The sequence below is a fragment of the Oenanthe melanoleuca genome, chromosome 1, assembly GCF_029582105.1.
Source record: "Oenanthe melanoleuca isolate GR-GAL-2019-014 chromosome 1, OMel1.0, whole genome shotgun sequence".
NCBI lineage: Eukaryota > Metazoa > Chordata > Aves > Passeriformes > Muscicapidae > Oenanthe > Oenanthe melanoleuca.
In genome coordinates, this window is record NC_079333.1 from 64076398 (window position 1) to 64096640 (window position 20243).

Here is a 20243-nt window from a genome sequence, read left to right on the forward strand (position 1 = left end):
CAGAAAAGCAAGTAAAATCCATTTTTTAAGCAAACATTCCATTAAAAAAATCACTATATGTTTATAGAAAACAAAGATTTAATTTTAAAAAGTTAATAACTAGGTGTTCCAGAAGGTTTGAGTCATCCACAGTAATAATTAGGGGGTTTGTTCCATACAAAATGCTTTATTTAACCTTCATGCCTCCATTCAGATAATTGTACAAATGCATACATTTAAAGGTTTAAACTCTATTTCAATTCACAGCTCAATTCATAGGAAAGTTGAATACAGAAAAGCAATGCACCAACAAAATATGTCTGAGACACCATTTAAAACGATAACACTTGTTCATTTAAATCTTTGAGAATAGAGTGGAATAATCATCCTCTGACAGAATTTCATTAGGGGACTCCCTTTACATTATCATAGGGCAAAAATCACCTTTTTACAGTAAGAGGAAAAAAAGCTCTGAGTATATTTACAATACATACACTATACATAAATACAAGAACAACACTTACATAATATTAATAAACTTATAACATAGGCATTGCCTAAACACTACATAGTATATAAATGCAGAGGAAACTATTGGGAAATTAGATCTTCAGAAGTTTACTTTAAGTTTTGAAGAAAAGTAATTTTTGTATTTAAAAGCTTTTGAAAAGAAGGCAAAAGAAAGTCTAAAAAACTAATATGTTTGCCTGCTAGCACTGGTATTTTTATTCCTTTTAAATGTAGGAGCTCTGTTGACACTACTATCTCTATGGGGTTACTGATAATGGCCCTCCCTTTTGCATCTTATCTAGGAAAAAGATTGAGGTGCTGTACATACTATTTCCATTGCTGTGAAGCTTCAGTCCCAAAGGAATCGCTTGGTAAACTACGGGATGTTTTTGTATTTTTACACAGGAGGATCAAATGAACACTCTTTGGTACATTCAACAGTAATGACCTGATTAGAGGGAACAATTTGGGGCCAAATACAATCCCATCCTTAGGTTTTCATTCAAATAATGCTGCGGGGGAATTTGCTTTGTCCATAAGTAACTTGGCCAAGAATGATATTTTTCAGTATTGTTGTTTTTTCCTGAACACAGCTGTAAGAACTTTCTGATTTAATGGTATTTTTGACCCCACATGTTGATAGCAGTGTCCAAATCTCTCTTTCCCTTGATGCTATGAATGCATGTGCCTGTGTGTGGGTTGAAGGTCTTAAGGCTGATGGTGCATGAAACTTAAGTAATTCATTACTATCTCTGTGTATATTCTACAAATGTGCAAATGGAAAATACAACTTCGTAAGGACAGACAGAAGGTCAATAGAGCATATTGTGTAGGTGTTCAGTGAAGAACTTACATTACCAAGGAAGCCATGTATAGGACAATAAGGAAAGAAATAAACCATGCACATTTTTTAAAGATGGAAATGAGCAGTGAAAAAGTCTGAAACCAGAAATGACAACAACTGAATCGTGAAAAATATTAGTTCAGCCATGAAGATTTGTCTCAAGTTGTCTTTCCAAAGCTCTTTTATATCTAGAAAGGCAGAGAGAAGGAGAAAAGTGGTATCTGAACCTATTTTTATGACAATCCATCAAAGCCATCGCCCGTGGTCCCATATCAGACACTAAATTACTGTTTTTTAAACGCTGAGGTCACAGTGCAGAGCAAGGTTTAGCAAATCAATGCGTGAACCACCTCTTCTTTTGTAACTGAGAGCACCTGGGCTCATTGAAACTTCTGACTCTGAACTGGGAAAGATGTTGCAGTTCATTCATATGGACAATAGGATCTCAAGTAATTTTTTCAAGTAATTTTTTTTTATTCCTATTTTTGTAATAGCTGAAATTCACATGCCCAGTTTTGTTTCTCTGGAGGACTGAAAACCTCTGTATTGAATAATGTAAAAGTTACCACAAGGGTAATTATTTCATAATTCAAAGTCAGTGAGCATGAGCTGCTATAGAATAATGCTGGCAAAGCAAAAAAAATAAAAATAAAAAAAAAAAAAGAGCAACAAAATCAAACCCAAAAACCCAAAAAAGTAAAACCAAAACAAGACAGACTAATAAATCCAACCAAAAAAAAAAAAAAAAAAAAAAAAGAAAAGAAAAAAGAACAACTCCTACTCAGAGTTTGCTTTCTCGGAATGAAGGGAAAGAACCCGTCTCGTGGGATGGTGAAGACAAGGCACCCTTTCCTACTGAAGAACTAACACATGGAGGGCTGGAATCAGCCAAACCTTCCCACATGGCAGTTTTCTAAGGGTGCCCCGTGGTAGTATTGCTGCTCCAGAACAAAGAACTGAACACTCCTCTCCAAGAAGGGCTCAGGTACTGGGTAAGAGACTAGATTCCTTCATCCTTCTGACGACACAGTCCCTGGTGTTCTCCTGAAATCCCCAGCATGAGTTGTATTCTTCCATGTGCTTAATATCTGGAGCTAAGCTCAGGACAACAGAATAAGTATATGCATGTTTTGATGGGATTATTTTCACCAGTGATTAAATTTAAATTTGTTACTGAACGAGCAACCTTGTCACATAATTAACTCAACTTGTGCATGAATATCTAATTGTTACATGTGTGTCCACATGCACTTTTTTGTGGGGGAGGGACGACTTGTTTTTTGCACCTGCACTTTCATCTGTGTATGAGCCTCAGTGAGACTCCAGCAACAACCCTCTGATGGCAGCAGAAGTCTAAGACAAAATGCAGGATTTTTCAAGTACCAAATTTTGCCTGGATAAATGACAGGAACAAATTCAGAGGATGGAAAGCAATCCTCCTTGGTAAAGGCATCAGGACAACTGGTTTCATTTTGATTTCAAATAAATTAATTTTTAAAAATAGAAGAAGCATGAGGGCTGGCATTACATTGCTATTTCAAGAATCCATTAGCAGTAGTTAATATTTACCAAAAAAATTGAGAAAAAATAAGAGTGCAAGAGTCACAGCTGGCCATTTTCTGGTAAGATCAATTAGTCTACTGATGCAAATGTTTAGGCCACTCAATAAAAAAAATATCTCCAAACTTCATTTTGGGAATATTGACTTCTTGTTTGCTATCCAAACAGTCTCTAGACTGACAGTCCCCAATTTTTCACACATTTGTCCCCAAAATAAAGAGAAGTGATATATTTTGTCCACTCATGAAGTCAACCAAGATGATATTAAATACTATGAACATTACATGATGAAGAGAAAGGAGACATAAGGTGAACTCTTGTGTTTCCAGAGTTCAATGCAGAGGATTTTTTAAGAGAATCCCTGTTCTACCATATTCCCTAAAAAAAGCTCCATTGGGCTTATTGCTGGTTTTGGATTACTTCACTAGAGGATACCCTGGGATACACAGGCATATCCAACAAAAATTGGGAAGAAATCCCCTAACACACTGCTTTGACAATGACCTCCAATCACACCTACTGAGAATCGGTACAGCTACAAGTCATTTGTAAACTAAGGTTTCTTTTCTTCTTACAAATATATGACAGATGTTATCTGAGAAAATAACTAAAACCTCTAACACAGTAGCTCAACATGTGAACATACAAATGGCACTTTGTGTTTGTTTCTGTGCTGCATTATTGTTCTCCAAGTAAAATTTCATTTTCACCTTATTGTTAACAGAATCCCATTAAGTTATTGCTGTGTAAAAGTATAGGAACATCCCATCAGTTCTAGTTACAGGCACTTTCAGTTTCTGTTTCACCTTTAATATAGATTTCAGGCTATCTCACTGAAGTGTATGTGTATTTTAAATGTCAGAACTGTCCTGCTACAATGGATATTCTTGACATGTTACTGCACCTAGAAGACTACACTCCCCTGGAATCAGCAAAAAGCAGCTGCCTATTTCAGCTCTGCAACCTTTAATCAGGATGCACTCTTGTTGGGGAAATACAAGAAGAAATAAAATCATATGAGTGTTTGCCATTCCTGTATCTGCAGTTCATTGTAAAATGCCAGAAGGAAAAAAGAAATCACAAACCGCCAAACTTTTCATATGGTTTTCATTTTGTTTAAGTGTTTTTTTCGTTTATTCAGTCAAAGACATAGAGTGTTGACTTATTTGACACTGAAGGACTCAGTATAACTTTGCTATATCACACACCATCTGCAAAACAGCAAAGAAGTGGCCACTCCATTTTGCAGAGAAAACACGCTCTGATAAAACAGAACAATTTACTTCTTGTGTTTTATGTTTGAGCTTTGCAAGGCATTATCCTAACAGTCTTCCTGATAAAAACTGAAGGTAGGGATTGTTTAAAAATGTATTTCATTTAAACTATTTAACACCCCACGTAAAACTGCGAGTTGGAAAATACTTCTCCATTATCATGTGTATTACAGAATATTTTAACTGTTACAAGTATAGTAAAATGCTTTCAAGATACCTCAATTTGTAAAGATGCAGTACCCTTACAGTTACATTTTTATGCCAAAACCTGATTTATTGTGGAGAACTTAGGCCTTTTCAATGTTCCAGTGGGCATGACTTCATAAGCATACATTACACTGCAACTGCTACACTATAGCAAAACTGTGAAAATATAACAATTTTTTTGTGCAATTCTCCAGTCACATAGCACAGGCAAAGGCCTAACACAATAATATGGGCTGGTTTCTTAAGGTAGTATTTTCTGTGACAGTGTTTTCTTTAAATTCTTCCTTTTCTGTTGGTTTTTTTTTTTTGGGTTTTTTTTTGTTTTTTTTTGGTTTTTTTTGTTTTGTTTTTTTTGTTTTTTCCTCCTAAATTTTAATTTTAAGTAAACTTGTTTATTACCTGCATGTGGGTAGCAACACTTGGAAGTGCTGGTGTTCACATGCATGAGTGAAAGGATGAGCATGTGGGAGTAGCATGGATTTATTGAACAATCTAAAGACTTGACTGTTGTGGAAGATGTAGCTTCATACAACGACCTTTCCAAACCCAAATTCAAACTAAAAAGTAAGTGGGATATTATTAGTTACACTTACTCTGATTTTGAGACACCCACCTTCAATAAGCAAGAAAGAGATTTTTTTACATTAAACAGCATTTATTATCAGAAGATAGATTTATAAATGGCAACTAGAATACAATTTCAATGTGGCTAATGGAAAATGAGACTTATGATCATTGTTATTCTCATTATTAAAGGGGAGAAAGGCTGTCCAGCTATTTGTCCATGCTCTGCACTGCAAGTTTACCCAAACATCAACATCACTGATGTAATTTTCAACACTGTTAATTTTGTTATACATTACTCCAGCAAATAATCATATATACAAGTCAGTCTAAAACTATTTACTTAACTATGCAAGCATGAGAAAGAATAAGGAATACTGCATCTTCATCCCCAAGTAAAAACTGATGTTGCAATGAGCCAATTTTACAGTGCTGAATATAAGGGGTGCTGAAAAAATAGTGACACAATTAAAAATTTTAAAAGTTCTGTATCAAAGCTATATCATTACATTTTCCTAAAATGCTGGCTCTTGAGGTTTCCTGACAAATCCATTCAGAACCTTTGAAAATACATGAAATCTGACACTTCATGGCATTATCTCCCTGGCAAGCTGTAACGTGCAATGTCACGGCAGGGTGGACTGAAATCTCTGTCTTTCTGAAGGAATGGGACACTGTGTATTTGTGTATACTCACTGTTCAATTCAGATGGACCTACTGGACTGTGTCAGGATGAGATCTGGTATTTCTGCATGCTACACATGATGAAAGCCTTTGCACAGCCATGAAACATCACAGACCTGTGGTGGGATACCAGGATTTTTGAGGAAACTACCCTGGAGCAATTGCCCATGGTCTTTGCATGAACACAGAAAATTAGCAGATCTGAACCACAGCCAATAAAGGCAAAGACTCACTGAGGATCTGGGGGACATCAGCTCCACATTCAACACCCCCATCCTACAGAGTAACTTCTCTTAAATACTCCTGTAGGGTACAAAAACCAGAAAACAACCCCACAGAGTAACTGGGATCAAAGCCTGCAGGTGCTGGTATGAATGAGAACCTCATCAAGAAGGATACTGGGTACTTGAATCCCAGTGGACTGCTGCTGGTTGTGCAAGTCATCTGCAGGTGACAGCATGAGAAGCCCTTGCACATGTGCTGGAGGTTGAGGATGTCCTTCCTGCCTGTAAAGTAACAAAATGTAGCACACACTCCTTGACCTTTTGGCTTCGTTCTCCTACCATTGCCACACTCTGTGCCTGTGTCCCTTGGCATTAGTGCTGCTTTAACCCTCTGTCACTCTGGGGTTCTTTCAGTAAAACCAGACCCTCTTTCTGCTGCAGTGTTTCCAATGCATAAAATAGCAGGCAACCAGCTGAAAAACCAGGGATTCACACAGACCAACCTCAGCCTTGGGAGACGAGCCTCTCCAGGGCCTGTCATACATATGCTCCACAAGGCATTTCAAAGCTGAATGCTAAAATTTAAGGCCTCTCTATTTCTCCTGTAGTTTCTATGTTCTTCACTGACTATAGGGAAAGCCTAAAGAGGAGCACTGATCTCTCCCAGTTGCACCCTGCCTTTGAGAGTAACATCACATCCTCCTGTATGCTAAGAAAATGCCCAGTAAGAGTTTCTGCTCAAGCAAATATAATTTTCTATGAGAGGAAAAAATTCAAAAAGGATTTCTGTATGCCATTGGTTCTTCAACTGAATTACTGCTATTCAAATAATTAGTTGGTAAAATATTCTTGGGCAGGAAAAAATTTTATCAGTGGAGTTCTACCTGACCTGACTTCTTCCCTAAATGCCAACGACAGATGCATTTAAGGGGATGATACTGAAGTACACAAAAACCAGACCTCAGACATAATCCATGAAGCACTTCACACACAATACTTTGACAACCAGTTTTTAAAATCAATAGTAGTAATACTGCTGGTAAAGACACAGTTTTGCTGCCCTGCAACGCCTCATGGTGTATCCAGAAGCCCTGCTCTGTCCCTGATTTGGAGATGGGTTCTAGAATGTCATTGAATTTGGTGGAAGTAGATCACTGACATGGTCAATGGGAATTGATTGAGGCATTTTTCCCACAACAGCTGTGAATGATTGTGTTGAGTTTCTCTGCTGACCACTCAGCAGTGGGAAGCCTGACCTTTAACAGTAGCAAGTTCTTTCAGAGAGCTGATAAACTATCCATACTGGGAAATATTAAGGATATTTAAAGACAATCAAAGTCTAGGGTCTTGTGAATGCTATTATAAGGTATTATCCCAGTCACATTAATCCTCAATTTACTGTAATTGCCTTTGTAGCTGTATATGTACTCTGGGTGCTGTTTTTTCTTAAAGATTACCTTGATTTCAGAATTCCCCCAACATTACTACATTTACTTCAGGAATCTGATATTAAATGAGACAGTCAAACATTTAAAAACGAACAAGTGGCATCACAAATTTAATCTGTGCAATTCCTGGAACAAAATATTCATAATTAAATGCATTGCAAAAGACCTTTAAGTTTACATCTTTCATCTCTAAGCTATGAAAATCTCACACTTGGAAAATATTGCCAAGCCTCCCCTTTGTCAAATTTAGCTGAATAGGCAGATCCTTGTGAGGAAAGAAAACAGAAAAACACTATTCTGTTTGCACAAATAACTGATGACTAAGAGTTTCTCTCTTTCCTATATAATTCAATTAATACAAATTGGTTTGCAATTATAGGGCTGTATGGGAATGATCAAGAATTTCCTTTTATTTAATCTGAAAAGGCTTGGATTGAAAATCCCAGCAGAGGCAGCCACTGGTACCCATACAGAGGGCCATTTATATCGTATTAGACAGCTGGCAAAATCTTGTTATTCCCTAACTCCCAGGGAGAAATATAACGTCTTGCAGAGCACTACTGCAGAAATATTTCTCTGTCCTACTTACAGTTCATCTACTACCTCCTTAACAATCAACTCTTTCCTTTATCTTTCCTGCTTTCCAGACACTAGTATTATGTTAAAGGAAATAAAAGTACTTAATTGTGGCACCTAGCAGGTCAGTGAAACCAGCAAAAAGATTAACGTAGATGCTTAAATCTTATATGCTGTTTCTGCATACCCCTCACTTTTGTTGGTGTGGAGTAAATTATTGTCTCAAGAGCCATTTTATTCATTATTGCTTTTTCTCTGCAAGAGATGCAGCCGTTTCTTGTCTGTTTTTTGTTTTGATGATACATTCAATTCCATTTCATGAATGGCTATACCACTAACCTTGGTACCAGCAAGTACAAGATCTGACTATTTCCTTGGATTCAAATAATGGCTGTGGGGAAGAGGATACCTGCATGAAAGAGAACGGCACATTGAGAATAGGGTAGTAGTTTTTAGGTGGGCTCTTTCTATACAAATCAGAAAATGGAACTAAGTAAGTCCATGGTAAAATACAGATACTTAATATGATATTTCAGCAGAGATGCTGCTGCCCTTTGCTTATTTTACAGACTTCAACAACAACAACAACAAAAGAAAAGAAGGAAAAAAAAGATAAAAGGTTAAATGGCTGGTGTCCTCCAGGCATAATGACAAATTGTGGTATGATATTAAAATGCCACCATCATTATTGCAAAAGTCTGATCAAGCAACCCTCCAGCTCCGGCAGTGGGACCTCTCCAGCAGAATCTTCTTGCCTACTCACACGCAGCTTGTCTGTAGCACAGCTCCAGTGCAGTGCTGACACCGGCCAGGTGGCACTGGAAACAGGGGGAAAAGATGGCATTATACAGATCTAGCGGTCTTGCTCTCATCATCATCATTATCATCATCATCATCGTCCTCATCATCGTCAGTTCCTGGTATCTATCCTCCAATCAGCAGTGATTTTTCAGGAACAAAATGTCTGGCAGCTGAGAAAACATACAAGCTATAAACACTTTTTGTCAAAGGATGCAGCATGTAAAATAATGCCCATTCCTGTAGCATCTCGGCTGCTATTTCCCAGGTGATTGTGATGACACTTTCAGGGGGTAGCCATGCTGAGGGGCAGACAGGGTTAACTTCAGATGGCGAGGAGAAGAGTGGCACTTCTTTTCCTGCTTGTTGAAAATTTGTTATTTTGTTTTGTTACAGACCTCAGGGAAAGCCCTGCCTGCTAACACTGTAGAGGGGGATTCAGCCCTGCTGAATTCTCTGTGGGTAGTTAAGAGACCCAGCTCTTAAACTCGGCTGGAACAGGTAGCGTTTCTCAAACCAGCATGTGCCTGCGGCGGTGGAGCGCCAAGTGATCCGAGCGGGAGAAGCTGCGGTCACAGTCCGCACACTTGAATGGCTTCACTCCCGTGTGCTTGCGGTAATGCCTCGTCAGTTCATCCGATCGAGCAAACTTCCAGGTGCAGCCTTCCCAGGTACATTTGTAGGGCTTTTCTCCTGGGAGAAACAAAAGAAAGAGGGGAAGGGGGGAAAACGGCTTGTGACTTTCCCCTTGTTGCTATTAATCCCCGCAATCCCCTCTGCATGCTTCCCATGAACACGCACTGCCTAGGGGTTGCTTTAGACCAAATTACACAATTATGAGGTACTGGGATCTGCTGAATATCAGGAAAAGAGCCTTAAGAATTATCATTCCTGTGGCATTCACGTGACTAAGAAAATCAACACGATTAAGGCAGTAATACAGATCCTACCTTGCAGGGGTGATGCGAGGATTAACACCAGGATACAGGGCGGTGTAATTATTCTCATGATTACCATACAAGTTTGATACCCTCATCTTGTCAGGCTACACTTTCTCCCCAAATGACCAGTTTACCTGATATTTCTGCAATTTACCATAGGCTGACACAGACTTCTCATTATTCTATGATGTTTATGAAGGTTTCTGATTATTTGTGTAAACAGCACTGCAAGATATTTCTCAGTAAGCTGGTAAAAATAAACTACAATTTCCCAATGAAACATAAAAATTCAATCTGCAAAACCTCCTCATTATTTACTGCACTTACTTTCAGTAAAATTAATTTTGCATAAGATGTTACTAGGAATGGTGTACAATTTTTAAATGTACTTAGCCATGAGACTTGCACAACACTGTTCAAAAATACCCATTTACTTTAGTGAGCTCAGATGTAGATTTTTGGAAAATCTCACTATCTTGCTTTACATTTAAGGGTAAGAATGATGTTGTATCACGTCAGAGGAGATGATTAATACAGCCAAACTGGATTTTGTGCTCGCATAAAGCAAACTGTTTAAAATCCCATTTTTGCCATGTTTTTAGGCTAGACTTCTTTGTGACTTCTATCATTCACCTTCAGTGTCTACAGAAATGCTCTTGGCAGTTACCTTGCTCCCAGAGTTCAGCATAAACCAAAACTGAGGAAAGGAAACTGTGTGAGGTTTATATTTATCTTCCTTTTTTCTGCCTAAAATTTTACTTCCCCTTCTGAAACCAGCTAATCACAACGTGGACAACAAAAGAGCATCTCTGCAACAATTGTTTCCTTTGTTAGGCACAATCATTCTTCAGTTATTTATTATCTCTTATGAATCATGAGCAGCTTGCAAGAAACTATTTCAATTATATGAACCAGTGATGCAACACTTGCTTTCTCACAGGCAGAACCTCCCTCCTTGGGTCTGTTCAAAAGTCAATAAATGCTTTGCGGAGAGCTCTTGGTTTCAGAAGAAAATCCTCAAGTAAGAGTGTCATCACAAAGTTCAAACAGCCCTGAAAAATCCAGCTGAAATGGCCTCTGCAAGGAAACTGAGTGCTGTGCAGACATCAGCACGACATGTCAGCGAGGTTGTCAGCAACGTTAGAGCTCCTTGGGCTGGTACCTTCTGTGCACCATCTGGGCTGTGCTGCAGTTTTGATGTCAGATGGGGGTGGGAAACAGTTGCTGAAACAGAGCAATCAAGGCTCTGACCACAGCCTGCAGTTGCACCAGCAGCAACTCAGCCTAGATAATTTTGTAATCCCCAACCAAGCACAGAGCACCAAACAGTGCTCATTGCCACAGGGTGGCCACAGTGCTGGGCATCTCAAATCCAGCAGCTGCTGTGAGTGGACAGGCAGGCACAAGCTACACAGCAGATGGTGGGATGCACACTCTTGCCAATGACACAGTGCTACAAAATGTGCTCAAATTCCCAACCAAACTGTCTTACATAGATATTCTTGCCACAAACAGTTGGTGCAGAACACTGTACAAATATAGCAGTACCCCCATCCAACTTGGCAGGTTGATTCCAACACACTTGTGACACCAGATCAACATTTTCCAAGTGCAGCCCTTGTCCTGCCCATCCCTCCACACATTTTTAAAATCTCTTGTTCACCAGATCCTACCTCAGTTGGCTTCTTTGGCCACAGACATTTTCACACAACAGATATTTCTTAAGCTCTGGATTCTTACTTAAAAGCATCTGACATTTTAAACATCTTCAGGGATGGAGACTCAACTACTGGACAACCAGGTGAGGAATTTTTTCCTAATATCCAACCTAAACCTACCTCGGTGGAACCTTGGTGTAACTGGAAGCTATTTCCTTTTGTTCTATTGCTTATTATCTGGAGAAGAGACTGACTCCCACCTTGCAACAACTTCCTTTCAGGTATTTCTAGAAAGCAAAATGGTTCCCCCAACCCTCCTTTTCTCCAGGCTGAGGAACCCCACTTCTCTCAGCCATTCCTCCTAAGACTTGTGCTCCAGACCCTTCACCAGCTCTACTGCCCTTCTCAGGACACACTCCAACAGCTCAACGTCCTGCTTTTAGTAAGAAGGACAAAATTCAACACAGGATTCAAGGTGTGGCCTCACCAGTGCCAAATACAGGGGGGACAATTCCTGCCCTGGCCCTGCTGGCCACACTGCTGCTGATACAGGCCAGGATGTCACTGGTCTTGGCCACCTGGGCACTCTGCTGGCTCATGTTCAGCTATTGCCAACCAGCACCCCCAGGTCCTTTTCTGCTGGACAGCCTTCCATCCTTTCCCCCAGCCTGTAGCACTACATGGGGGGTGTTGTGACCCAAGTGCAGGATCCAGCACTTGGCCTTGCTGAACCTCATACAATTGGCCTTGGCCCAATCCCTCTGCAGAGCTTTCCTACCCTACAGCAGATCAACACTCCCCAACTTGGCATCATCTGCAAACTTACTAAGGGTGCACTCGATCCCCCTGTTCAGATCACTAATAATGATATTAAAGATATCCATGAAACCCTTCCCCTTGGCACACAGAATTCTAGATCTTCCTTCCCTCAGCAGAAAACAGGGTACCCAATGCAGAAAGGGATGCTTTGCGTGAGAAATACCAAACAGTTCTTTTAGTTCATCCATTAAAGCAGCATAATTTCAGGTAAGAAATGAAATCAGCTGAGGGAAGGATGTGAGTGCAGATCACTCAGCTGGAGCTCCCACATGTTCCCTCCTCAGTGAGTCCTGCCTACCCAGTCCTCACAGAGCTATGTGAGAGAGACAAGACTGACAACATTCCTTGCAAGGTATTTACTCCACTGAAGAATCACTCTTACAAGCTCAGCCCAAGAGGACCTCTCATTGTTTTCAATTAAATATATACATTCAGTGAAAGAAAGAAAAAACAGCCAAAGTAGCATTAACATGAAGATATTCACTCATACACACCTTAAAAAGGTGAAGACAACTGTGAAAGATATGATTGTTCATTAAGGTTAATCAATATTTTATGTAAGTCTAATTCTTAGGGAAAGAATAGTACTACTAGTTTTCTTTAAACAGCTACATTATCTGCACAAGCTTGAAAAGTAATTCCTTCATATACTAGTTCTTAAACTTTTATTTGGTGTTATCCCATACATAAAGACTAGTCACTGAGTTTAACAAAACCAGAAGACCCAGGAGTTCAAGTGATGGAGAAAGGACCAGCAAGAGCAGAACAAGCTGAGAAGCTGGTGTCAGTTATCCCTCAGCAGCTTTGCCTGACGAGAACTTGAGCACTCCTGGCTGAAATCCTCAATGAACCAACAGAGAGGAGCTGGGCCTCAGCAGGGCAACCCAGAGAGCAGTGTAAGGAGGTGGACAAAACTGGAAGAACCTAACCACATGCATCTATCTATCTATCTATCTATCTATCTATCTATCTATCTATCTATCTATCTATCTATCTATCTCTCTATCTATCTATCTATCTATCTGTCTATCTGCATTTCAAGACTGGATTGCACTGGAGTTGAAGTCAAACACTCAACCATTCTGACTCAGACACTTCTGTCTCTGTGCAAGTATTTGACTTCAAGTGTTTAAGAAACTCTTTGGCTTAAAGTATGGGCACATTCTGACTCCTCATGCACCCAGACACTCAAATTCTCCTTCAGCTTTCAGGAGCAAATGCAGGCTGTGTGAGTTTTGCCTGGGGTGGTGGAAACAGGAATGAAGAAGTCAAAACAGTAGACAGTTCTGGGAAATTGGAAGCAAGAAGAGCTGCAGAAAGAGACTAAAAACGTGGCAATCAGGATGAGGAGAAAAGGAAAACCAGAAGAAGATGAAATCCTGTTAGTTCAATATCCTGAATCTGTGAAGTTTTATGGAACCTATCAATTTAAAAATAGATGTCTGAAGCTGTGAACATTTGCTGACCCTCTACTTTTGCACATGCCATTGAGAGCTCTATTGTTTAGTCCCGAAACCTGACAAAAATATCCCAAAACAGAGAAATTCTGATACTATTCTGCAGCTTTATCCTGCAATACATGGATAGTGAGCAGCCAATTACATAGATCAAGCAGGATCTTGGAGCATGAAAAAATACTTCTAGATAGTTCTCCAAAGAAAATTAGTATTTTCTATTATTTGGGGGAGTTAATTACAAAGTTTTGAAGAGATGAGTCAACGCTCCAAATGGGAACAGTAATTTTTCAATCTTCTATTAGCACAACATCTATTTCTAAGAGTCCTCCAAAACCATGCCTTTTGTAGTCCAGATGCGACAAACCAAATTAGTTTAATTATTTTTACCATATTATTTTTCCTAACCTACCATGACTCCTCTCACTTAGGCACTTAAGAACAGGCTACAACTGTTGCTCATTAAAACCTCTAGAACTCTTCAAATATTGAATAAATAATGATGAATAATGACCACTGTTCAGCCATTTCAAAGACTTTCACCCTTCACACAGCCCAACATCTGTCTTCCCATATCTTTATTCATGTATCCTGACATCTGGAAGACCATTCACCCAGGGAAATAAATCTCTTGAACTTTTACTTTATAACCCGATGACAGTCACACATTCCTTATTAAAAAAACTGTGTGTAGGTACCAGCCCAAGACATGCCATGTAACAGATGAAGGGAGCAGGGTCTGCTCTGTGCCATGAAGAATATCCCACGTGGGATGTTTCTCAGCAGTTATCCTCTGCCCATCAACCAGCTGGTATCAACAGTATTTGATGCCAGACCAGATGTTTCAAAGACAGACACCACAAAACCACCACGTAAATAGTTATGGGTTATTCTGCCAGCAGGGAAACTGTTCTGGAACTCCAGGAAACAGAGCTGGGCTTATATTCATTCCTTAGGCAAGGAACCTTATTTACTGCAACTGAAGATGCCCCATGTACTCCTTGTGCACTTGCAGTTCCTTTCATTTGTGTATTATTTAAGTTTCATTTACCCAGCAGTTCAGCAGGCTCTTGGCAACCATGAGGTAACACTGTCTACTACCAGGACAGAAAATATCCCAGTGCTCAAGCTGTAAACAGTTCTCTCCCTCTGGCATCAACTCCCCTCTCCTTCTGGTATTGCAGATAAATACCATGTCCTTTCTTATTTATGTACTCTTCAGACATCCCTATCTACCCATTTTTTCTGCACATGGAATTATGTCACTTCTCTGCAGCTTCTTCCTGCAGTGGCATGCAGCATTTTGAAATGTTGCTAACACTTTTATTCCAAATAAGAGACGATGAGAAAATAAACATAGGGGACTGTCCAGAGGTAAAGGTTTAGCAATCTAGTCAGATTTTTCCTATGTTTAATGCTTTCATCACTCTGTGAAAGACAAAGTTAGAAAGCACATGGAAACAAAACCTGATGTATAGGTTTGTGTAGTAATTCCAGACGGGCAGGATGGGGGCATGGAGGAGATCCATTCACAAAATACAATCGGTTTTAGGGAAGTTTGCACAGTTTAATAGGTGGAACATGCCCAATTCTGATATATATGTATATATATATCTTTATGGCCCAAGTTTCTACTGTCATTATTTTAGAGAAATATTTCCCCCATAAAAACAGAGTGAGGTCGTAAGGATTTGGCCCGAAACGAATTGGAAGAAAATAAATAAGCCACAAGCATGCCTCTGCCTATGTCTGATATGCTACATTTTCTAGTCAAAGTGAACAGATCTGCAGTTTTGCAGGATTGAGGACATCTCCTGGTTATTCCTGGTTTGGTTTCTGCTACAGGATGTTGTGCAATATATGTAATGTGTAGTATTTATGTCAGCTGTTTTCAGCTCCCATGTAAACACCAGAATTGTTTTGAAGCATATGGGACAGTCCTACTTGCACTCATACTGACAGGACTCTAGGAGAAAAAATCATACACTGAAAACCACAAATGGCTAATTGGATTTTGCATTTCTACTAAAAATAAGAAATTTCAGGCAGAAAATAATCTTTTAACAGCAAAAACACTATCTGATAATGAACATCCTCAGGCACTCCCAAAGGAAGAGGGGAGCTTAGCTTTCAGACATGGGGGAAAGGGAAAAATGACAATTCTTACATTTGATGTGATATTTTTATTAGTATAATTTTTTAATGAAAAAATAGAGCACTTATCAAGCACTTTACAACTTTGAAGTGCATTATAAACCTTTTTTGAAAATGTAATCCCTCATAAAAGTCTCTCTTCACAGTAGTACTGTGTAACAAATATCAAATCCATTCTGCAGGTAGGAAAACCAAACCAGTGAGCATCAGCCTTCCCAAAACTGTTGAGAGTGAACAGCAAGGCTATGACTTACACATTAGGAACACATTAGTTTCTGTAATGAAAGAGCTAGATTTTAGCTCAAGCCCTTTAAAACTTTGAAATATTTTCAATTATTTTGATGCAAAAATCTAATTCAATTATTGACTTACTGCAGTTACTAATTCACTCTCTCTCTTTGGTGAATATACGCAATTTGACTTTTATGTTTCAGTATTGTCAAAATATGCAAATAAAAATAAAAGATCTTTCCGGGAAGAGATTAGTTTCGTATCAGTTGAGCAAGTCTGGCAAAACAATTTCTACTAGCAGAACAGGAACATACTGTGCTGCCTGGGACACGTCTTGAAGTTCAGGTTTTTATTTCTTGTTCTTGCTCTGACTTAGGCAAAGCACAGGGACATGGTTTCTTCATGTGGAAACCAGGAACAAAACAATTTCTTCAGTTTAAATATACAGCGACAACCTCCACTCCAGAAGAAGAGACAGAACTTCATTACATTTTGGCAGCCCTTGAATACATTATTTACAAACTCCCACCTGTGATAATTGAAGTGGGAGTCCTTTTCTTACATCAAAATACACAAACATGTTTTCATTTCACTGCACTGATGAGCTCTGGTCCTGTTTGCCATCCTGGCCCTTCTCCCTCCCTCTGCAAGACCAGTACTACTTTGGAAACCCTACTTCTTTCCTTCTACTACTGCTGTCCCACATGCCACTGTAGGCATACAGCTTTCCCAGTTTGATGCTGTTTAAATTCAAATACCAGCAAAAAAGCCTTTGGGACTAAAATCACAAAATTCAATTAGCTATAATTTAAGAAGACAAACCCATTATATCCGTCTCTGGTCTGTTCTGTAACCACATGCACAGAAAAGAAATAAAGATGGGGAATCCAAGCAAATTCCACATTTTTTCTTTTTGGGGTTTCTGCAGAGACTTTGCCCCAGAATGGGCCCTACCAAGTACTATGTGACATATGAATGAATTAATGCTCAGGGACAAGGATTAGTTCCACACATTGCCAGCGGTGCTGCTGATGCAGTATGATAAATTTTAACTCCTGTAAAAATAGAAAAAGTGAAACATTTGGAAACATAAAAGGCCTCTCTTCCTGTGCACCTGAATCCAGGAGCCAGACCAAATCCCAACAGTTCATGAAAAATACAATTTTACTGACATTCCTGAAATTTGTTTCCTGCATGACATGGTGTGTATATCTAAGTTTTAAAGTATATGTTAAGTGCATATACATATACACTTAACACATATATGTGACAGACATATCTATCTGTAGTGGAAGATGACATGCAGTTTTCCTCTTCACAACTGCCAGAGCAAATATATGGGACTACTGAATTTCCAGTGCTGTGGGAAAAGACTGAGGTTTTACTTCTTATAGCAGCCTTCACTCCCTGAAGCATTTGGGAAAGGTGATGCAACAGATCCATACTTCCATCAGCAGCCAAGTGTATGGAGGTTGCCAGCAGACCTGCACATTTACTCTCTTTAACTGGGGTGCTGCAGGCTTGGGCTTCAGTCTAGCCTTCCCCAAATAAAACAATTTTCATTCACTGTGGTCTACAACTGCAAGGGAAACACCAAACAAGCCACACTTCCCTACCCATCTGCCTTCAATGCTGATACTGTCACTCCTCCTGGCATTGCTCCACATGCTCATCAAGAGGAAATACTCATGTTTCTCAGCATGAAACTTAGACCTTCTTTTTGTTTTCTTGAAAAAAAACCAAAAACCAACAAGGAAAATCTGCAAAAGAAATAATAATAAAAAAACCCAACAAACAAAAGACAACTAAAAGGCACCAAGGGATGAGCCTTGTCTCACACAGTTTTGCACAACTGATTATTTGGTGTTTGCACTGTGCTAGAAGTCAAGCTTCAAGCAGAGGATGGGCACTTGTGTGCTGAGCTGTGTATAGAAATAGAGCATTAAAACCCCACTTCCCATTTAAGTGAGCTGGAAATCAAATTAAACTTTCCAAAAGAAGATATACATTTTTTTATCACAATAAAAATCAGATTAAATATAAATATAATACTAAAGAAAAATATTAACTGACAAAAATATGCATGACAAAGGACAAGGGGAAAGCTCATTAATGTGACCAAAATACCACTATTTCATATCCTACGTGGAGAAAACACCGAAGTGCAGAAAATAACTCCTCATCCTACACAGGCTGCATCAGATCTTTTCACTTTCCCATGAAACAACAGATTTTTGTAGAATTTACCCATGTTTCGAACCGCTTATTTGCAAAAAAGTGAAGAATGAAAACACTAATTTTCAGGATCTACCTCTTGTTTGCTTTTATACACACACACACACACACACACACACACACACACACACACACACAGGAAGTAGAAAAGAAGAAAATCTGACTAAAACATTTTAAAAATGCTTTTTTGATGCTTACTTGCAGTTTTGAGCATGCTGCACTCTCAGTGCTTCCAATCAAAGGGTGCACTGACAAGGACAGGATGGGCATGAGCAACTTCAGACACAATTCCCAAAAGACACGGGGCATCACCAGCAACGAATTGTTGTTCCCTCTGCTGGGGACTGAGTGGGCTGCAAGAGCTGGAAACCCTGTACTGTGTATTTATTCCTCTGGGTCTGGGTGCAACATCTGGGAAAGTGTTTTGGAAGCAGTGGGAGTAAAGACATCTTTCTTGCCTCCATGGCACTTCAGGGCTACACATGGTAGACCACAATCATGCCAGAGACCTTAGATGAACTGCAGTTCTTTGGAGGTAGAGCATTAAGTACTAAAAGGTTGGCTTAGAGAAAATCTTATTCTGCATAATGAAATTATCATTATTCCCTCGTGCCACACACAGACAAAACACATATGCACCCCATATTTACAAAGTCAAGGGGCACTGTTGAAAATATTTTTCATAACCTTGAGACTGAAAGTAATCACAGATGCAATTAGGCTTGCTTTCCCATCAAAGTGCCTCGGAATAACCACACGGGCACTCTTCCATATCGGCACAGCATCAGACCTACAATGCAGAGGAATGACTCCCTGTGTGTAAGGTGAATTCAGAGCTTGCAAAATGTGCCAGAAATGAAATCATTTAACTTTCCACAGAGCAGTTATTGGAAGAGAACTGGATGTTCAAGCTCCTTCTGGTATGGACACCTGCCTGTAACTAGCTGGACTCAGACAAGTGTCTCATTACATCCAGAGGTTCCCACTTCTGCATCACCTTTCTAGGCTGTGGTGGGTTTGATGAGCCTGCCCTTACACCCCTGTACATACTGCACCAGGAGACTCTGCTCTTAAATATATTTCTGTTCTGAAATGTGAAGCCAGCCACATCAATGGGACTATGCTAAGATTTCATTTATTAAATAATCTGTTTATCTTCTAAAGAGAACCTGCATGGAGAAAGAGCAGAAAGGCTAGAAAGGAAAACTTTTGTGAAATATACTTGTTTTCACATTGGAAAGCTCTACTGTTTATTGAAACTGGCAGTAAATTTTAAACACTAAAAGCAAGTATTTCTTAAAAAATAAAAGCATCACCCAACACAAACAGAATCTCCTATTTTACTTAAAGCAAATTAATTTTTAAATTGGCTTTGTTTATTTAAATTCCCAGTTTCTGAAACAGCATATGAACCTGCTGTTGGAGGTTTTTTCACCTGACAGATTTTCACAGTACAGGAAGAGCCCAGGGACAAGGAGAACATAGGACATGAAAAAGAAAAGCTGGGGTTTTGAAAAGTGAGTCTGGCAGGTAGGTGATCAAGAGGTGTTAGAGACCAAAAATCTAGACAGTTCAAGTAAAAGCCAGACAGATTATTTAAAAAATATTGCTTCTTCCCAATATTTGTCTAAAGAAGGGATTACAAATCTGTAAATATCTCTCTGGAACTTATAGTTAGCAAAAGGCATTCAACAGACCTTAAGAAAACAACATGTAATGAATGGAGTTTTAAAACCTACAGAACAAAAATAGATTTTCTGGTGCCTCTGACTTTTTAAGTCCACTCTGAAAGTGCTCAAAGGAAAATGTGAACAAAGACTAATGACAGGGGCCCTTTCATATTAAAATAATATATGGAGCAACAGTGAGTGAGAGGAATGCAATGTTTGAAAAAGCACAGACTAAATAAAACACCCATGTACTCACTAGTCCTCTCTCCTCTAGGGTGGTGTCTCAATCCAGCTACAAAGGAACATCTTGGGGAGGGAACGCTGTCATTTTCTCAGGTACAGATCTGTACTTCTGAGATGTTTACTGTCTCCATGTAAAACTGCTGAAGACCCCTTGACACTGACAAATAGGC

General features: G+C 39.2%; 1 protein-coding gene across 3 annotated transcripts in view; it reads right to left on the bottom strand.

The window, feature by feature from the left end:
* Window positions 1-3997: 3997 nt before the first annotated feature.
* The window catches only part of KLF12 (KLF transcription factor 12), a 225529-nt gene continuing 209283 nt past the window's right edge, over window positions 3998-20243 (bottom strand). For all 3 annotated transcript variants that reach the window (XM_056487431.1, XM_056487414.1, XM_056487422.1), the window contains one exon: window positions 3998-9361. In XM_056487431.1, the coding sequence (XP_056343406.1) occupies window positions 9180-9361 (182 nt within the window). In that variant the 3' untranslated portion in view covers window positions 3998-9179. The remainder of the gene's footprint in view (window positions 9362-20243) is intronic.